Source organism: Canis lupus, chromosome 30 (genome assembly GCF_011100685.1).
Source record: "Canis lupus familiaris isolate Mischka breed German Shepherd chromosome 30, alternate assembly UU_Cfam_GSD_1.0, whole genome shotgun sequence".
In the NCBI taxonomy this organism is placed as follows: domain Eukaryota; kingdom Metazoa; phylum Chordata; class Mammalia; order Carnivora; family Canidae; genus Canis; species Canis lupus.
Window position 1 is genome coordinate 21,966,004 of NC_049251.1, and position 21,429 is coordinate 21,987,432.

Genomic DNA, 21,429 nt, shown 5'->3' on the forward strand with positions numbered 1-21,429 from the left:
ATAAAGGACATGTTACATTTTGATTGACTTATTTTTAAATTTTAATTTGTATATATTTTGGAAGGAGCTGATAAAACTTTTTTTGCACACCTGGGGTTATTAAATCTGTGGTCTGTGAAATCTGTACTGACTATGAATCATTCTAGAATCTTGCCTGAAACTTTGGTTCAAATCACTGATAAGTATTTTTCAGAATAATCTTGAAATGATAATCACAAGTTTTGGGGGGAAATTCAAATTTACTTAGAGCAGTTAAAGTCTTTTCCTATAAGCTTTAATTTTCCTAACATGTTATTATGAAAAATTTCAAACACAACTGAAAAATGTTTACAGTGACCACCCATCTACCTAACACCTAGATTCTATCAATAACATTTTACTATTTTTCCTTTATCATCCATCCAGTTAGGACTGATGTAAATTTTAATTCCTTCTCAACTGTAACTGACCTTACCTAATTCTAACACAATTTCCAGGAGGCAAGCCATTATCCTTAAGGCATTCGAAATACTGCCTTAACAACAGCTGTGTGGTCAGGGCTCTTACAGGTAACACAAACTATAAGGGATTTACTACAGGCCAACAGGTGACATAGAGAAAGAACCTCCAACAGGGTCAGGGAAGCAGCTGCCATCTTAGTTCCCATCTATCTTTGGTTAACCATCGTGGCTCAAGTTCCATGGCAGTAACTACCAAATCTACTCTCAATGCCCCAGTCTTCCACGTGTGACTGCAATTTTACTGCTCACTTCTATCTTCACATCTTGAGGTGAAGTGATAACTTTGAAGATAGCCTAGGTCTTATGAAGAATTCTAGCTAAAAGAAGGGAAATGTGGTTTTAACTTTACAGTCTTTATTGAGACATTTTTGTCCTTTTGGACAGGAGTGGGTTTTAAGTGAGTCAATCTGAAACATCAGTTATAATAACTTTGTTCATTATCTTGAATATTCAACCTTTTTTCCTCACTTATCTCTATCTAATCTGTTCAAATCCTGCCTCCTCCAGAAAGTCTTTTCCAATCACTTTAATTCCCACATCTGGGCCTCTGATACCATTTAATTTTCCCATCATTTAATTCTACTTCATATTCCCTGTCTTTTATCTCCTCACTAAGAGTAAATTCCTAGAGGGCACATTTTTAAATTATTTTATATATTATATATATTGTTTTTCCTTGGGATGCTAGGCACAGTATTTTTATGATTTTATAGTTTGTGTTCATCTGCCATGTATTGTATGGAAGTCAGAAGGCTCATTGAAGGCAGATACTGTCTCAGCTTTGAATTCCTCTGGAGCTTGTCATAATACCGTATACACAGAAAACATACATTGAACCAAATGAACTACTGACATTTCTGGCATCCATCTACCATACAAATTTTAGTATAATCCAACCAATGGTAAACACATCTGGCTAAAAATCAGGGAAGTGTTAGCAAAACAAAACAAAACAAAACACAATTGATTATATTTTTTTCAACTAGAAAAGTATTCTGTACTCTTTATCCTGTCTGGGTCAGGATTTTATACGTGTGTGTGTGTGTGTATATATAATATAAACCACATAATTTTACATCCCATAATGTGGTTTAAGAAATAGCTATTCAGGGCAGCCCCGGTGGCACAGCGGTTTAGCACCGCCTGCAGCTCAGGGCGTGATCCTAGAGACCCTGAATCAAGTCCCACGTCAGGCTCTCTGCATGGAGCCTGCTTCTCCCTCTGCCTGTGTCTCTGCCTCCCTCTCTCTCCCTCTCTCTGTGTGTGTGTGTGTCTCTATGAATAAATAAATAAAATCTTAAAAAAAAAAAAAGAAATAGCTATTCACTGAAGGTTTGAAATACTTTGCTATAAAAACTACTCTGAGCCTGGAAACTTTCAGAGGTATCTTGGTCTGGGTTCTCCTCTGAAAGCAGAGCCTTATACAAATATTTGTATATACATTTTTTATGAGAGGGAGATCTCAGGAAGCAGCAGTGAGCGTCAAGCAGAGAAATAAGGGACGGAAGAAAAGCCAACACATGGGTGCATCACTGAACTGGTTACTATGTGGGCAACTGTGGGTGAATCCTGCCAGGACCTTGTAAGGAATGCATGGAGCACCTTTCAGGTCTGTCCCCAAGGCTGACAGGAAGAAGCATTCATCCTTTAATCTCTGTCCCCTGTTGGCAGAGGGATGCCCCAGAGGGTGTTAACTCCCTGTCCCCACCAACACTGCCACACTTTGGAAAGCTGTCAACAGAGTCAGTGTAAGCTCTCAGGAGTGTTCCCCACAGCTGTCACTGAAATCAAAGGTGGGAATAAGAGGGTATGAGGCAGGGCATCAAAAGCTTTTCATATGATATATCCTTAGTAATTTTATTTCATCTGCTTTTTCCATTTTTGAAATCACCGTATTTTTAATGCAGAATATTGTACATTAAATTATCTTCCCATTTTAGGAGTATACAATTGAATGATCCTTTCACTATTTGTTTAAAAAGATTTATTTAACGGATGCCTGGGTGGCTCAGTGGTTGAGTGCCTGCCTTTAGCTCAGAGCGTGATCCCGGAGTCCTGGGATCGAGTCCTGCATCCGGCTCTCATCATGGAGCCTGCTTCTCCCTCTGCCTGTGTCTCTGCCTCTCACTCTCTGTGTCTGGAATAAATAAAATCTTTTTAAAAAATAAAAAAATAAAAAGATTTGCTTAGGGACGTCTGGGTGGCTCAGTGGTTGAGGGTTTGCCTGCAGCTCAGGTCATGATCCCAGAGTCCTGGGATTGAGTCTCGCATCAGGCTCCCCACAGGGAACCTGCTTTTCCCTTTGCCTATGTCTCTGTCTCTCTCTGTCTTTCATGAATAAATAAATTTAAAAAATTAAAAGATTTATTTAAGAGAAAGAGCACGTGTGCGCAGGGATGGAGGAGGGGCAAAGGGAGAGGGAGAGAGTAAGTCTTAAGCAGACTCTACACTGAGCTTCATGCCTAGTGAAGCTCCATTTCCCGACCGTGAGATCATTAGCTGACCCAAAATGAAGAGTTGGACATTCAACTGAATGCACCATCCAGGTGTTCCACTGTTCACTATTTTCTAATCTTTTTCCTTTATAGACCCTTTAGTCCTTTTTGTTTTGGTTTGCTTTTCTTCTTTAGTATGTTTTTCCAGAGTAAAATCCTTGTCCCCCAATACGAAGTAATCGGATTAATTATACTAATGTATTTTCCTTACTTTCAGGAAATTTCCACTTGTATCTTTATGATTTCCTTCCATATTATTGCCTCATACTTGAATTTGTCTTGTTTTTCTAAGTTACTGAGTTGGCTACCTAGATAAATTTTACCAATATTTCTTGTTTAAAAATTAATTGCCTCAGAGATCAGTTTTATAAATCTGTTAAGATTTTGATATGTAGTAATCTCATCCTTTAAATTTAACCGGCAAATTTCCTCTTCAACCAATAATGATTGAAAAAAATATTTTCAGACTTTCAGTTAGAAGATGAAAATATAGTGGTGTTAAGCACCATTTCTCCTTGGTTATTCTGGTAAATTTTCTTTAGAGATTTAATAGCTTCTAAAGTTACATACTTCAATGAAATGTTTGATAGAAAGTTAAATGTTTATTCTTTAGAACCTTCATTATCAATTATACCCTTCATCTGTGATATCTGGGATTCATTTGATGTTCTACTTATCTGATGACGACCTTGCCTATCTGCTTCCCATTTGTTTATATATACCTGTTATGCCTTCATCCATCATTTTATTCTTAATTTTTTGGGTAATTTGATATTAGAGATATATCTATATATAGCTATATATATCTATATATATAAGACATATATATATCTTATATATATATAAGAAGACATGTACATACTTAACATTTTTTTATGCCGTTAATAATCCAGCCATATATTAAAAGAATTATACACCTATTCAAAGTGGGATTTATTTCAGTGAATCGAGGATGGTTCAGTATTCAAAAAATCAATGTAATCCACCAAGGTAAAGAGGAAAAAGCACATGATCTTATTCTATAAATGCAGAAAAAGCATTTGACAAAATTTAACATCCCTTCATGATAAAAACCTTCAAAAACAGGAAAAGAGAACATCTTCCACTTAATAAAGAGCATCTATCTACAAAACAAACTACAATTAACAGATATATATAGAACAAATATATATAGAAATATATAACAACAAATATATATAGAAAGGCTAAAGCAAATATGAAGAATTATTATATAGCTACAGTAATCAAAACTGTGTTGTATTGGTGAAGGAATAAACACATAGATCAATGGAACAAAACAGAGATCCAGGAACAGACCCATACCCATACAAATATACTCAACTGTGTTTTAGTAAATTGTAAAAGCAATTTGATGTAGGATAGAAAATCTTTCCAACAAATGATATGGTACAACTGAACATCTAAAAGCAAAAATCTTGACCTTAGTTTCTTTTTATACCCTATATAAAATATTAACTGAAAATGGATCACAGATATAAAAGTAAAAAAAATTTTAGGAAAAAAAAGATTCTTCAGGATCTAGGCAAAAACTTCTTAGAATTGATGTCAAATTACGATCTATAAAAATTGAAATTGGTAAGTTGGACCTCATAGAAACTGACAACACTTGCTTGAGAGAAACCCTGTTAAGAAGACAAAAAGATGAGCTACAGACAGATTAAGAGAAAATATCTGTAAACCTACACATCTGACAAAGGACTAGCATCTAGAATACATAAAGAACTATCAAAACTCTACAATAAATGTACAACCAAATTAGAAATTGGCAAGTCATCTTGAGATGAAGTTTTTTTATATTCTTCAACACTATATCCTGTGGTTTTCTGACTATTCTATACACTAATGAGAAGGAAAACTGTAATCTTCAACTATAATTATGGATTTGTCTTTTTCTCCTTTCAGTTTTACCTCATGCATTTTAATCTTTGTTTAGATTCATCCACCTTTAGGGCTGTTATATTCTCTACATGAATTTACCTTATTAGCATGTTGATTTCACCCTAACTTGCTTTTGATTAGTGTTTAGTATATCTCTCTCCATCCTTTTGTTTTTAAACTATACGTCTTCATACTTAAATTGTGTTTCTTATAGATAACACAATTGAATCACACTTTTTATGCAGTTTGTGAACTGCTGCCCAAGTCTAGCTTTTTTATCCAGCCTGAAATTTTTTAATTGTAATGTTTATGTTATTTACACATAATGTAATTACCAATATGGCTGGGTTTAGATCTATCATTTTTCTACTGCTTCATCTGAAAATGATAATCTTCTCTATGTTAATAATCCTTTCCATATCCAAAACTTACTTTTAGTTTCATCTTATGCATTTCAGCTTGTTCTTCCTGGTATAATTCTTGTCGCACTTGTTCCAAATCTTCACGTTGCCGCAGCATTTCTTCCAATTTCTGAGTCAGCTAATAAATTTTTACAGAAACACACAAACATTAATGAGAAGCAAATTCTATTAATAAGTATTTCAGAATTTCTCCAATGTTAAAGAACTAATTATTTTAATACCATATTCTGAAGCTGTAGCCTTTTTTCCTCATTTTCTTGAACTTTTGCCATCCGATCTTCTTCTCTTTGTTGCTGCATATTGGCAAATTCTATGATTTTTCTGTTTTCTTCTTCCATCTCCTCACGCTTCTTCTTTCTCCACAGAGCCTGCTCTTTCTGAAATTCTTCTATATACCTTCGAGTTACATTCATTTTTTCTAACTTTTGTTGTCTTTCCCTAAAAAGCAATAATAGTGCAGTTTTAAAGTAACAAATAATATTGAAAAATGTATCATTTCCTTCAATTGACAATAATATGGGAAAACCAACTTTTCTTATTTATTTGAGAGAGAGAAAGAGAATGAGAGAGTACAAGCAGGGGGAGGGAGAGAGGGAGGAGAATCTCAAGCAGACTCCCCACTGAGCACGGAACCTGACATGGGGCTTGATCTCATAACCCTTAGGTCATGACCTGATGGAAATCGCACTTCACAGCTTTTCTACTTATAGTTTATTCATTCATTCATATCACAAACATTTTGAGTATATACTATGTGCCACCCAATATGACAGGTATGAATCTTGTAAGTAAAATACTACTTCTAACTTTTCTCTAACCTATTAGTGGAGTTTTATGCATCTCGCTTTAGAAAGGCCAACAACCTGTTTACATTACACTCAGCTGTCTAGCAAAGAAATGATCAGAAGTCCTCTGACATGATACGAGCATATTTAAGAAAAACAAAGGTTTAATCATTGTTACTTAGTAAGCATTTGTTATAATTATCATGCTTACGAAGATAAACAGGAGTTGATCTCAGTTCATGTAACTGTAACATTTACTGAGGACTTACTATGTATTAGGCACTGTTTAGTTGCTTTACATCTTCACAACAAGCCTAAGATAAATCAAATCTCAATGTTTAGGCATATAAAGAAGCTGGGATAAACTTACAATTGATCTTCTTCATAGATTTTCCTAACAATTTCATCAATCATGAGTTTCTCTTTTAATAACTGCTCATACGCTTCCTGCTTTTTCTTCTCTTGTTCTTCAAGTTGTTTCTCTAAGTCCAGATAATACTGTGCTTTTACTTTATTTCGTTTGTCCTCCGCAGCACTCTCTTCCTTTATTACTCTCTCGTGTTCCTCCATCATGGTTTTGGCTATTTCAGCATCACGCTTCTGTTATTAGGATAAAATTCATCTTTCCATTTTCAAATATTCAAAAGAATATCATTTTCAGATGAAGCAGTAGAAAAATGATAGATCTAAACCCAGCCATATTGGTAATTACATTTGAAATGAGCACAGTATCATAGAATATTTCAAAACAGACAAAATGGAACATTATAAAGCCTATTGCATAAAATATTTTCATCCGTCAAGGTTAAAAGCTAAGGAAAGTTACTGTCACCTGAAGGGTTTAAATGATGAGTCAAACCCTAAAGAGGCCTTCCCAGTCCTTCAAGTAGGTCTGAAGGAAATACAGGATAACTGATAACTCCACATTTGAAAAACAGCAAATAAAATTAGAAAGACTTTATTAACACTGTGCTTAAAAAGCAATAGTTATCTTTTTCTCTTATTTAAAAGTTGATAGAGGCAATTTTTAGCTCCATTGTGTATCAGCTACCATTTACATCAAGGATGGTACTCTTTTTGAGACAGGTCTACTATTAAACAGCTCTGAACCACTCTTAATGTTTCTCCCAGTCTAAACTTTCTTGCCATTGGCCTTTGAAGTCTCTCATTTCTCATTTATTAAATGTCCTTTATAATCTTTAAAGAGTCATATATACCACTGTGCCTGTTTTTTGTAGCTTTTAATTCATTCATTCAAGACCATTCCCTCTGAGTTAGAGAAATCTTGCTTCTTAATTAGGTTAAACCTCTTATTTGTTTTGAGCATTTTGAAATCACTTAGAAAAATAATTTGTCAATTAAATATATTGAGGCCATTTTTATTACTCTTTGCCATTATGATGGCACAATCTAAATGCTAGAATGGTTAATGGCGTCAAATAGGCAAGAAGAAACAGATTAAAATATGAATGCTGAATGCCATTCCTGATCTAATTGATGCCTTTACCATATACACTATTAATATAACTTGACCAACTCTTTCTCTGCTTCTATTTTCTTACCACATGCTGTATTAGGTTCTTTTAAAAAATGTGAAATGACAAAAATATTTATGTTTTTGTTTTCACATTGCCATACACTTATAGAAATACAACATTCTCATTTCACAGATAAGGCTAGCTCAGAGAGACAGAGCCCAAACTGGTACCTAGATATCTCAACACCTAGTGAAGTCCCAGGACTATTTAAGTTTAATTTTTGTGGACCAATTTTATTTAGAAAATAGCGGCAATTCTTTCAGGAATCAGATTAAAATGTACAACTGCTTTGAGAAACCTCAATTATCAGGATAAAACTATAAGCTACTAGTCAAAAAGTATACTGTTTATGTTCTACTTTATCTCTGCAAAGGTAGAAAAGAACTACATGGCTCTGGAAACCAAATCTCCTGTGCTCTCCTGTAACCTGCCACACCAAAGGTGATCTCAGTCACCAGCATGCTGTATGACCCTCATACTAACACACATGCACAGACACATCACTATGGCCAGCATCTCAGCATCTCGTCATAGTAGATGCCCATATTGCACTGCACTGGTTAAGTATTTTGATATTACTCCTCTAATTGTGTGTGTGTGTGAACATATGTGTGTGTTGATATATACACATAGGTTGATATACAGATACAGGTTTTAAAAAATAAAAATGGTTTGTGATATGTATTACTCTCCAACTTGATTTGTTTGCAGCTTGCTTTTTTATTTTTAACGTATAATATATTCAGGCCAACTTTAAAAGTCAGAATATTAACCTCTGCCTCCTCTCTTTAATAGCTGTACAACATCTTTGAAAGGGATCTAGGAGAGAGGAAATGCTACCACCAAAATGTTCTACATAATAATAGAGAACTATGAGAAGAGAACTTACAAGACCATGTAATATTGCAATCAGACCTTTTCATCTACATCTAGCCTTTCTGTGGGACCATGAAAGCCCACGTGATGGTGTCACCCTGCTTCTAAGTGTTAACCCAATAAACCCTATTCTACATTTACCATATAACACCACTGGTGAGTGTGTCTGGAACTCCTTTGCTCAAGAGTAATTCTTGCCCTGAACTTGGCAGTATATTAGAAGTTAGAAAAGGGGATAAAAATAGAGAGAAATAGAAGAAGAGATAGCTACTTATAAAACAGGAAAGTTTTCCCACCTAAAAGTATAAAACACTTTAATTTTTAAAACATTTACAAGTACAAAATGTTATTACATTGATTTGTCAAAGAATAATCAGAGAACACAAGAAATGCTCAGACTTACTGAGTATAGCTATTCATTCTAAACAGCAACCTCATTCTTTGTGGCTCTGAAAGACTCTAACATGAAATTAGACAAGGCTCACTATTAAATAATATAGGAGTTCCTGTACCTTAAGTATCTGAGAATTAAAAAGTATTTAAGAAAACTAGCAGTGTAAATTCTTTATAGTATGCAACAATTTTGAAAAACTTGGTCTATTTTTGGTTTTCTAAATGAAGGTAAGTAAAAATATAGAAAACATAATGACAGAAACATGATTACCATTTGCTCGTATTTAATGGCATCCTTCTCTGCAATCTGAGCTGCCCTTTCTTTATTCATATAAGCTGCTTTTAATTTCTTCTCCAATTCTCTGAGCTCAATACTGTTTAAAAAAAAAAGACAGAAATTTAAAATTGAGGACCATATTTCTTTTACTATTTTAAAAGTCTGTATTTAAAATAAAAAACTTTTCTAAATGTGTAAAAGATATTTATATTATTAAATACCTTGAAAACAATATCCTTTCCTCCCTTCACCCAAAGAAAAATCAGAATGCATATGAAATGAGACATTGTAATTAATTCTCCAGACAAAACAACTCTTTTATTTTCAATAATCATCACTATAAAATCTTTTTTTTGCCACTGTGTGACTGAGAGAAGATGCTTTATCAATACTAGTTAAAATTTCTGTCTAGCTACTACTAATGCTATCGAGCTAAAAAGAATGATAGTGGAACGGTTTAGGGCAAATTACTTAAATTTTGTACCTCAGTTTTGTTATCTGTAGAAGGGGTAGCTATGGGAATTAGTTGATGTATTTAAAAAGCTTAGAAAAGTACCTGTAACACAGTAAACACTCTATAAATGGTAACTATTTTTTGATGATGATGATGATGGAGTGTAACTCCAGTAACTATAAAAAATATAAGTTATCCTTCATAGGTAACTGGGCTTGTTTACTGATCTGTTAAAAATGAAGACTGCCCCAGAAAATCTCTGAGCTACTTTTGAATCTACCCTTTCCCTAACTATAGTGGAAAACAATATGCTATACACAACTTTTCATTTTAATGTGCCAGACATAATTCTGAATATAAGAATTCTGAGCTGGAAGGGTCTTTAGATGTTACTTAGATGCACATCTTAATTCATTAAAAAAAAAGATTCAGGGGCAGCCCCAGTGGGGCAGCCCCAGTGGCGCAGCGGTTTGGCGCCACCTGCAGCCTGGGGTGTGATCCTGGAGACCCGGGATCGAGTCCCACATCAGGCTCCCTGCATGGAGCCTGCTTTTCCCTCTGCCTCTCTCTCTCTCTGTCTCTATGAATAAATAAATAAAATCTTAAAAAAAAAAAAAAGATTCAGGGGATCCCTGGGTGGCTCAGTGGTTTAGCGCCTGCCTTTGGCCCAGGGCACGATCCTGGAGTCCCGGGATCGAGTCCTACATCAGGCTCCCAGCATGGAACCTGCTTCTCCCTCCTCCTGTGTCTCTGCCTCTCTCTCTCTCTCTCTCTCTCTCTCATAAATAAATAAATAAATCTTAAAAAAAAAAAAGATTCATTTATTTTAGAGAGGTGGGGAGTAGCAGAGGGAGAGGAAGAGAGAGTCTGAAGCTGACTCTGCTGAGCCTGAGCCTGAGGCAGGGCTCTATCTCATGATCCTGAGATCGTGGCCTGAGCTGAAACCAAGAGTTGGAAGCTTAACTGACTGTGCCACCCAGGTGCCCCCAACACACCTTAATTCTTACTAGAACACAGGCACTCACCCAACAACTTACAAGTACCCTATACCTTCAAAGACACAGTCATCATGACTAAGGGAAGAGAGAGGTATTGGTGTTGTGATGTGTTCTTCTTGCCCTTACTATTGTAGGTGTCAGTATGTATGACACCATACTGCTTTCTTTCGGAGCACCTGGATAGCTCATTGGTTGAGCATCTGCCTTCAGCTCAGGTCGTGATCCCAGGGTCCTGGGATTGAGTCCCACATCAGGCTCTCTGCAGGGAAGCCTGCTTCTCCCCCTGCCTATGTCTCTGCCTCTCTCTGTGTGTCTCTCATGAATAAATGAAATCCTTTAAAAAAAAAGATTGCTTTCTTTCATAAAAATAATAATATAAATGAGGATTAAGTTTCCAGGTTACTCTATATATTTAACTCTAAGAGGGCCCTTGTATATTTACAAGGGTTTTTGTTGGAGTTAGGTATTAATATTTGTAAACCAATGTATGAACCCAATCACAATTTATATTACCTCTCCAAAACAAAGTGCATCAAATTTAAAAAACTAACATGCAAATAAATGACCTTCACTTGAAGAAAAAATACACTCACATTTCTGTTGGATATATACCTGGGGAGTGAAATCTGAGTCACAGGGTAAGGCTGTGTTCAAATGTAGTAGAAAATGCCAGCTTTCCAATGCTTTGTACAGATCTACACTCATAGTGCTTAAGCACTATGCTATACATCCCAGCCACACTTTCCAGTCTCATCATTCTTTTTTGTTTTATCACTCTTGTGAGTGTGTAATATATCATTGGGGTTTTAATTTGTTTCCCTATTATTAAAATGAAACAGACCTTTCATGTTTGAGCCATTTCTGTATCTTCTTTGAAGTTTTTGTTCAATTTTTGCCCTGTTTTAGACTAAATTGTCTACTTCTTATTGTCGCATAAAAGTTCTTTATATATTCTTAACACAAGTCTCTTGTTGCTTATATAAATTGCAAATATTTCATTCCATTCTATACTTACTCTCACAGTGGTTTCTTTAGATGAAGAGAAGTATTCTAATTCATCAATCTTTTTCTTCATTGTCAATGACTTCTGTGTCATGTTTTAAGAAATGTTGCCTACTGCACAGACATAAAGGTATTTTCTTTTATTAGTCTCTCAAAACTTTGTTTTGCCACTGACTTTTAGACTATAATCATTCAAGAATTGATATCTGTGTGTACCGTGAGGTAAAAATCAAGTTCATTTTTGTATATATGGCTATTGAATTGATCCAGTACTATTTTATAAAAATGTCCATTTCTGAATGCTGTGCAGTACCAGGGCAGTGACAATGTTCTGCAGTGTCACAAGGTTTAAGTGTACATCTATGCATAGATCTGTTTTTGAATATATTCCACCCTTCCTCAACTGGGGTCCCATAAGGGAATTAAATCCTGCAGAAGACTGAGTAGCTACATTTTAATTTTCTCATAGATGGTATATAGTTGGTATTGTTTTAGATCCACAGGAGGTTAATTAATTCATTACAGATAAAGGATACCTTGGACCATTAGGGTTTAAATTTTCTGGTTGAGAAGATCTGCTCCATTCTATCCCATCGATCCATTTGTTTATGCTGTGCTAAAACCACACTATCTAAATTATTGTAGCTTTATAATAATTTTTCATATCCTAGAGAATAAATCACCAATTTTGGGCTTCTTAAAGATCATCTTAGCCATTCTTGGTACTTTGCATTTCCATATACATTTTAGAATCAGCTTGTCAAATGTCACAATAAACAATACTGGCAGAGATTCTGATTAGGATTATACTGAAAGTAATTGTTATAATAATTATTATTATACTGAGAATATTGATTATTCTCAACTTGGAGAATATTGGTATGTTTACAATACTGGGTCTTCAATAAACATGGCATATCCTTCCAATTAGGTTTTTAAAAACTCTATTGGTAATGGTTTATTTTTGTTTTCTTTCAGTGTTGAGGTTTTATATCTATTTCATTAGGTATTTATTTTTTATGCTCTTTTTAAAAAAATTTATGCTCTTATACAAATTATTCTTAAAATTTCATTCTCTAATTGTTGCTAATTCACAGAAAACACCTAATATTGTATATTGACTTCACATCCAACAACACTGCTGAACTTATAATTCATACATAGATTCTTTTTGATTTTCTTTCTTTTTTTTTTTTTTTTATTTATGATAGTCACAGAGAGAGAGAGGCGCAGAGACACAGGCAGAGGGAGAAGCAGGCTCCATGCACTGGGAGCCCAATGTGGGATTCGATCCCGGATCTCTAGGATCGTGCCCTGGGCCAAAGGCAGGCGCCAAACCGCTGCGCCACCCAGGGATCCCTCTTTTTGATTTTCTACATACACAATCATATCATCTGGGAATAATGAAAGTTTTATTTCTATACTGCCAATCCTAACACCTTTCATTTACTTTTCTTGACTTATTGCACTGGCTAGTATGTCCAATACAATGGTTAATAGAAGGTATTATAGCAAGCATCCCTGTCTTTCTAGTAGAGGTAAAGTGTTTAATGTTTGCCATTAAGTATGATGTTACTATAAAGTCCATTTTATCCCTAATTTGCTAATCCTTTCTAATCTTAGAGTAATGCTGATTTAAATCAATTGGCTTTTTCTGCTCATACAATTTTTCATTATATTTTATTAATGGAATGAATTACACTTATTGATTTTCTAGCTAAGTCACTTTGTATTCCTAGAATAAGTTAAAATAGTCAGATATATCTTTCTCACATGCCACTGGATTTGATATTGATTAATTTCAGATTACAGTAGCTAAATTCGAGAGAAAAACTCATCTACATTTTTTTTTTTAATCCTATTAAGGTACTGATCGGGAAGTGTTCCCTCTTGTCTCACTCTGCAAAACTATACAAGACTGTGCTATTATTTGAATGTTTGGTAAAATTCACCAAACGCCTAGCCATGTAGGTTTGTGAACAAAGTTAATTACAGATATCTTTAAAAGTTATAGAAACACTTACATTTCTGTTTCTACTTGTGCCCATCAGTTTGGTAAATTTTTTATGAATTTATCTAAATTTTCAAATTTATTTCTATCAAATTGTTCACAATATCTTATGATCTAGCAAATATTTGTATGATCTATAGTGATATGCTATCATCCATTCCTAAAATTGGTTATTTGTGCATTCTTTTACATTTATCAATTTTATCAATTTTATTAGCTTCTTTAAAGGCACAATTTTATAGAAAAAAATAAAAATAAAAAATAAAGGCACAATTTTTGGCTTTGATTCTACTTTATGCTTATATTCTAATGTATTTGTTTCTGCTCTTATTGTTCTTCTACATCCTCTTTGTAATCATTCCAGATTGAAATTTGCTGATCATTTTCTAATAATTCCAGCTGGAACCTTCATTTCTAATAGTTATTCTGATTATGAATTACTCTTGAATAAAAGCTCTAGCTAAACCCCATGTTTGGGGTTTTTTAGTTCTATAATATTTTTATTGTGGTAAAATACAATAAAACAAAAATTTGCCATTTTTAACTATCTTAAGTGCACAGTTTTGTGGTGTTGATTACATTCACAATGTTCTACAACCATCTACCATTATTTCCAAAAATTTTGCATCACTCTAAACAGAAACAGTGTACTTGTTTAAGCTTGTTTAACTCCCCATCCCTCCCTTTCCCTAGCCCCTGGTAACCTCTGACTACTTTTTGTCTCTATAAATTTACCTGTACTAGTTATTTCACATAAGTGGAATTATACAGTATTGATCCTCTTGTGTCTGGCTTATTTCACTTAACATATTCCTCTCAAGGTTCAGCCATATTGTAGCATGTATCAGAACTACATTCCTTTTCATAACTGAATGTTATTCTACTGCATATATAAACCAGAGTTTATCTACTCATCTGTTGATGGACATTGGATTGTTTCCACTTTCTGGTTATTGTGAATAATGAATAATGCTGCATTAAACATTAGTGTACAAATATCTGATTAAGGTTCAGTTTCCAATCTTTGTGGGTATCTATTTAGGGGTGGAATTACTAGTTTTGACACTGATGAAAAGCAGCATACTCTATTTGAAAACGAACCCAACTAGGACAGGCCTGGTGGCTCAGCGGTTTAGCGCCGCCTTCAGCCCAGGATGTGATCCGGGAGACCAGGGATCGAGTCCCACATCAGGATCCCTGCATGGAGCCTGCTTCTCTCTCTCTCTCTCATGAATAAATAAGTAAATAAAATCTTTAAAAAAAAAAAAGAAAGAAAGAAAGAAAAGAAAACGTACCCAACTGAATGATTTTTGCCTTAAGTTTGAAGAACATTTTCACAAAGTATAGAATTCTAGATGGGCCATTATTTTCTTTCAGCCCTTTAAATCCACGGTCTTCTAATTTTCACTACTGGCTTTCAAAATCTAGTCCTACTTCTTATTGCTGCTCTTTGAAGGTAAGTTTTTTGTGGGGCTGCTTTTGTGATTTTCATGGTTTTCTTTATTGCTGGATTTCAAAACTTTGACTAGGATAAGTATAGGCATAGTTTTCATCATGTGTTGTGTTTTAACCTGTGGCTTTATATTTTTTACCATTTTTGGAAATTCTTGACAGTTATCTCTTCAAATACTGCTTCTGCATCATCCTCTTTTATTTCTATTACCAGAACTAAAGTTATACATCTGTTTGAACCTTTCATCATGGCCATTATCTCTTATAAGTTTTCTTTCTTATTTTTCTACCCTTTTGTCTCTCTGTGCTGTATTCTGGATATATTCCACATTATTTCTTCATCTGTTTCTATCTAATAAAATCAAATTGAACTGTGTATTAGTGAAGTAAAGCAGACACTAAAATAACCAAATCTTGAGCATAAGACTTGTAAAATGATGTTGAACACCTTGCGATTCACTTATTGGCTAAGCTCTGCTTCAGTTCTTAATTCTCAGCCATACTTTTAGAATCAGCAGAACCTCCAGGAGAAATGTAGCTACCAATGCCAACTCACCATTCTGGTTTCCTTCCTCTTCCAGATCTCACTTTTATACTTTTTCCAGATACTCTGTTCTCAGAGACAGCATTTATTTGAATCACCTTGTCTATTTAATTTTTAGATCAGTGAATTAGACAAATACATGATGAAATATTTATTTCATCTTCAGATAACATAAACCCATGAGGGATAGCTAACAATGATCGGAGAATTAATATTCAAAAAGACAGTTTGCAACTAGAACAATATGAAGACATTAGTGGCAATTTTAAATCTTTAGGCATTAGTAATCTCTTAAAGAATTTGGTAAAAGTTGTAGACCCAGAAAAATACAATGGGTACATTTGTCAAACATAATTTAATGAAGCTCAAAATCCTTGAAGCTAACCCAGGGGTCATATAATATCCTACAGAAGTCTGGCTCAGTTAAGATAATATGTATCAACTATCAAAGTAAATTGCTACTATATTCAACTATATAACTATAGGATGGGCATTTAGTGAGCCCTAAGTTTTAATCAACAGTGTGACATGGCTGTTCCTAAAAAGCAAATCCATCTTCGGTAACATGAAGAAACATATATATATTTTTTTTAAGAAACATATTTTAGAACAATGTGGTTAACAGTCCCACTACTAGGGATAATAAGCAGTACCCTGGAGCATTATACATAATTATGAAGCCATTATTTTATTAAGGAACAATAATTATGTAAATTACATCTACAGAAGAAAACCAGGATGGTGAAGAAGCTTGAAACCTTATTATATAGGCAACAAATGAAGGATATGTAACTTACAGAAGAAAACATCTAGGGGATTCAGAAATATGAACAGATATCCTAAATAAGAACTAAATATGTTTTTCATCAGATACCAGAAGTGAGATAAATGCATGAAAGTCATAGGGAAATTAATTATGAAACAATAGGGAAAAAAAAGATTATTCAAAGTTAGGACTAAATGAAAAAAGAAGTTCCTATCCCAATCACTAGAGAGCTAGAGCTATAGCTGACCAGCCACTTTCCAGAAATGCTGTAAGAAATTTATGTCCGGGTAGAAAATTTAATTATGTATTACCTAAGGTCTTACTTCAGAGTAGGATTCATGAGTCTATTTTTTCTAAAGATTTTATTTATTTACTTATTTGAAAGAAAGCACACAAGCGTGGAGGAGGGGAACAGAGGGATAAACAGACTCCCCGATGAGCAGGGAGCCCAACACACGGCTCAATCCCAGGTCTCAGAGACTCAGATCATGACCTGAGCCAAAGTCAGACACTTAAGACGACTGAGCCACACAGGTGCCCCTCATGAGTCTTCTTTTTTTTTTTTTTTAGGTCATTTAAAAAAACTATGTTTAGAGGAAAGAGAAAAAATTGCTATTTATTTTCACCTTAAACACTTTACTTCTTTGAATATAACTTCTTTTCTCAAATGAATAAATATAGCATTTAAAGCAATAAATGTTTCCAGACAAAATATTAACTAAGTGCAATGATAGAAAGAAGTAAATTTCACTCTTAGGTGCTAAGCATTACATAAAAGCAAAGACAAAGTAAGTGAAACTTATAAAAACCAAGATACCTGTTTTCTCTTACTTGTTGCCTCATCTTTTCATCCTTTAGACTTTCATGTTTTAGTTTTGCCAATTCCATAGCCAACTTCTCTTCTTGTTCAAGCTGGAGTTCCCTCAATCTTTTGTTTTCTTCTGCCTGAATTTTTTTTAAGAAGTAACTTTAGTTATTTGTCCTCTAGAATCAGATTTTTCTTTCATCAAGGCTTGAGAGCAACAAACACTTGTATTTTATTTTTAAATACAAAATACTATATCAATAAGTACTTTCCTGATATATTACCATGGAAAATTTCAAACATCATCAATAGTAAGAAGAAGATTAAAGTATACCTTCAGGCAGTCATCACTTTCAATAACTATCAATATTTTACCAATCTTCTTTCTCTATTCTTCCACTCCAATTTCATTTTTTTCTTTGTTCTTTTTTTGCTAGACTATTTTAAAATATATCCTAGATATGTCATTACTATATAAATAATTCAGTATTAATCCCTAACTGATAAGAATTTCATCTTATGTAACAACCATGCCATTAGCATGTCTAAATAAGAGTAATTCCTTAGTAAGGAATAATACCTTGTCCATTCTCAGGCTTTCCCAATTGTCTCAAAGATACTTTTTGTTTGCTTTTTCAATCAAAATCCAAATAAGGTCCATATGTTGCATTTAGTTATTATTTCTCTTAAGTCTCTTTCATTCTGTAACAGTTATCCCATATATATACTTTTTTTCCCCAAGCCACTGATTTGTTGTAGAAATTAGAATATGTGGCCCACAGAATGTCCCACGTTCTGAATTTGACTGTTTCCCCAGGATAGCATTCAACTTGTTTCTCTTTTGTATCTGCTATAAAATGGTAGAACTATCTAGAGGCTTGACTAACTTCTGTATTTGGAAAGAATAAGCACATGAGAAGATGTTCAATAACATTAGCCATCAGGAAATGCAAATTAAAATTACAATGATCACTACAAACCTATTAGGATGGCTTAAATAAAAAATAGTGGCAAAAGCAAATGTTGGTGAGAAACTTGCATTACTCACATATTGCTAGGTGGGAATGTAAAATGGCAGAGCCACTCTGGAAAACAGTAGCTTGTTATAAAGCTAACATGTAATTACTATATGACTCAATTACAGCCCTCTTAATGCATTTAGCCCAGAGAAATGAAAACTTACGTTTATTTAAAAACCTATACCCAAATGTTTACAGGAGATTTATTCAAGATAGCCAATACTGGAAATAAACAGACATACTTCAATGGGTGAATAGGCAGATAAATTGTGCTACATCCATACCATGGAATACTACTCAGTGGCTAAAGGGAATGAAGTACTGACACTAGCAACAACCTGGATTACTTTCTAGGAATTGAGCTGAGTGAAACAATCCAATCCCAGAAGATTACATACTGTTTGATCCCATGTATATAATGTTCTTGGAACACGTTATTTATTTTAAAATTGAGCTTTAATTCACATAGCATAAAATTCACCCTTCACAATTCACAACTTCACAATTCACCCTTCACAATTCACTGAATTTTTAGTACATTCACAGTGTTATGCAACAACCATCACCATCTAGTTTCAAGACTTTTTTTTTAACAGACTATTTTTTACAGCAGTTTTGGGTTCACAGCAAAACTGAGCAGAAATAACAGAGTTCCCACTGCCCACACACATGCACTGCTCTACCTCATTATCAATATCCCCCACCAAGTGGTATATTTGTTACAATCGATTAACCTTCCGTTCAGCCTGAATTTAGGTGAGTAAGATTCCTCCCCTTGGAACTGACAGGTCTTGGCACACCCTCAGCAACAGAAACATATATAGAATAAATCAGACTGTTTAGACAAAGGTTCAAGAGACGACCAAGAACTAATCAATGGTGAATGAGAAGTTTCATCACCTCTCCAAGGCCACTTCTTCTAGACTGAAAGGAGTAGCTGTTTTGCCTAATTCAGGGCAACAGCCAAACAATATGAAGAAACAGAGAACTATGTTCCAGATGAGAGAATAAGACAGAATATCATAAAAATACCTTAATGATACAGAGATAAATAATCTACCGAAAAAAGAATTCAAAGTAATAGACATAAAAGATGCTCACTGAACTCAGGACACAGTGGGAACTTTAACAAAGAGATATAAAATATAAGAAAGTACAAAACAGAAATCAGACCTGAAGAATATAATAACTGAACTGAAAATTACACTGGGGGATTGATTCTACAGCAGACTGGATAAAACAGAAGGATGGATCAGAGAGCTGGAAAGCAGGGCACTGGACTCACCCAAGCAGAGCCGGAAAAAAATAATAAAAAGGAATTCGAAAAAAATGAAGATAAAGTATCTATGGGACAACATCAAGTGAAACAGTATTTGCATTATAGGGTTCCCAAAGGAGATGGAAGAGAAAACGGGCAGAAAACTAATTTGAAGAGACAATGGCTGAAAACTTACCTAACGTGGAGAAGGAAACATATCCAGGTCCAGAAAGCCCAGAAAGTTCCAAATAAAATGAACCAAAGAGATCCAAACCAAGATACATCATAATTGAAATGTCAAAAGTTAAAGAGAAAATCTTTTTTTTGTATATATTTTTTATTGGAGTTCAATTTGTCAACATATAGCATAACACCCAGTGCTCATCCCGTCAAGTGCCCTCCTCAGTGCCCATCACCCAGTCACCCCAACACCCTGCCCACCTCCCTTTCCACCACCCCTTGTTTGTTTCCCAGAGTTAGGTGTCTCTCATGTTCTGTCACCCTCACTGATATTTCCCATTTTAAAGAGAAAATCTTAAAAGCAGTACAAGCTTTTGTTGCATACCCACCCCATGCCCTACCCCCCCAAAAAACCCTGCAAGGCTATCAGCAGATTTTTCAGCAAAAACTGCTCAGGCCCGAAGGGAGTGACATGACCTATTCAAAGTGCTGAAAGGACAAAACTTACAACCAAGAATACTGTACCTGGCAAGTTAACACTCAGAATAGGAGATACCGAGTTTTTCAGATAAGCACAAACTAAAGGAGTTCATCACCACTGAACTGATTTTTCAAGAAATGTTAAAGGGACCTTTTAAGCTGAAAAGAAATGGCACTAATTAACAAGAAAACATATGAAAGTAAAAATTTCTCTGGAAAAGGTAAATATGTAGTGAAGGTAGATAAATCAACTTACAAAGCTAGCATGAAAAGACAAAAATTATAAAATAAACTAAAACTACATTAAGGGATACTAAAGTAAGAGGTTAAATGTGACATCAAAAATATAAAATGTAAGGTCGTGGTAAAAATGTAGAGTTTTGGAATGAGTTCAAGTTTAATTTGGTATCAACCTAAAATAGACTGTTCCATACATAAGATGTAATATATGCTATATACATAATTACCTCATGGTAACACAAAGCAAAAATTTACAGTAAGTAAAAGAAAGTGGGAAAGGACTCTAAACACAACACTAAAGAAAGACAATAAACCTAGAAGGGAAACAATATCCATGGAAAAGAAAAGAAGGCTAGGGTAGCTATATTCATATCATACAAAAAAAGCTTTAAAACAAAGACTATAATAAAAGACAAAGAAGGGCATTACATAATGATAAAGGGGTCAATCAAGCAAGAAGATATAAAATCTATAAATATATATGTACCCAATATAGGAGCACCAAGATATATAAAGCAAATATTAACACACTGAAAGGTGGAAATCGACAGCAATATGATAATGGTAGAGGCTTTTACACCCTACTTAAATCATCTGACAGAAATAAGAACGTCAATAAGGAAACATCAGCTTTACACAACACCTTAGACCAGGTGACTCTAACAGACATATACAGAACATTTCATCCAAAAGCAGCAGAATACACATTCTTCTCAAGCACACATAGAACATTTTCCAGAATAGATCACATTAGCCCACAAAAAAACAAAACAAAACAAAACAAAAAACACCACAATAAACTGAAGATTGGTATATCAAGCACCTTTTCTAACCACAATGATATAAACTAAAAGTCAATACCAAGAAGAAAACCAGAAAACCAAAGGCAGACTGCCATTTTGTGGAAAAAAATCACATGGCAGGAAATGTCAACAATCTTTGGGAAATGTGGGCCTCAGTCTTATAAACTATGAGAACATGAATTCTGCCAACTTAAATGAGCTTAGAGGAGGACCCCAAGATTCAGATGAGAAT

At 34.4% G+C, this 21,429-nt stretch overlaps 1 protein-coding gene across 1 annotated transcript in view; it reads right to left on the minus strand.

The window, feature by feature from the left end:
* MNS1 (meiosis specific nuclear structural 1) overlaps positions 1-21,429 on the minus strand; it is a 33,942-nt gene that overhangs the window by 7,790 nt on the left and 4,723 nt on the right. Inside the window, exons 3-7 of the mRNA XM_038580493.1 lie at positions 17,230-17,357; positions 9,180-9,282; positions 6,472-6,701; positions 5,538-5,754; positions 5,327-5,434 (exon numbers count right to left, since the gene is read on the minus strand). Of these exons, the coding sequence (XP_038436421.1) occupies positions 5,327-5,434; positions 5,538-5,754; positions 6,472-6,701; positions 9,180-9,282; positions 17,230-17,357 (786 nt within the window). The remainder of the gene's footprint in view (positions 1-5,326; positions 5,435-5,537; positions 5,755-6,471; positions 6,702-9,179; positions 9,283-17,229; positions 17,358-21,429) is intronic.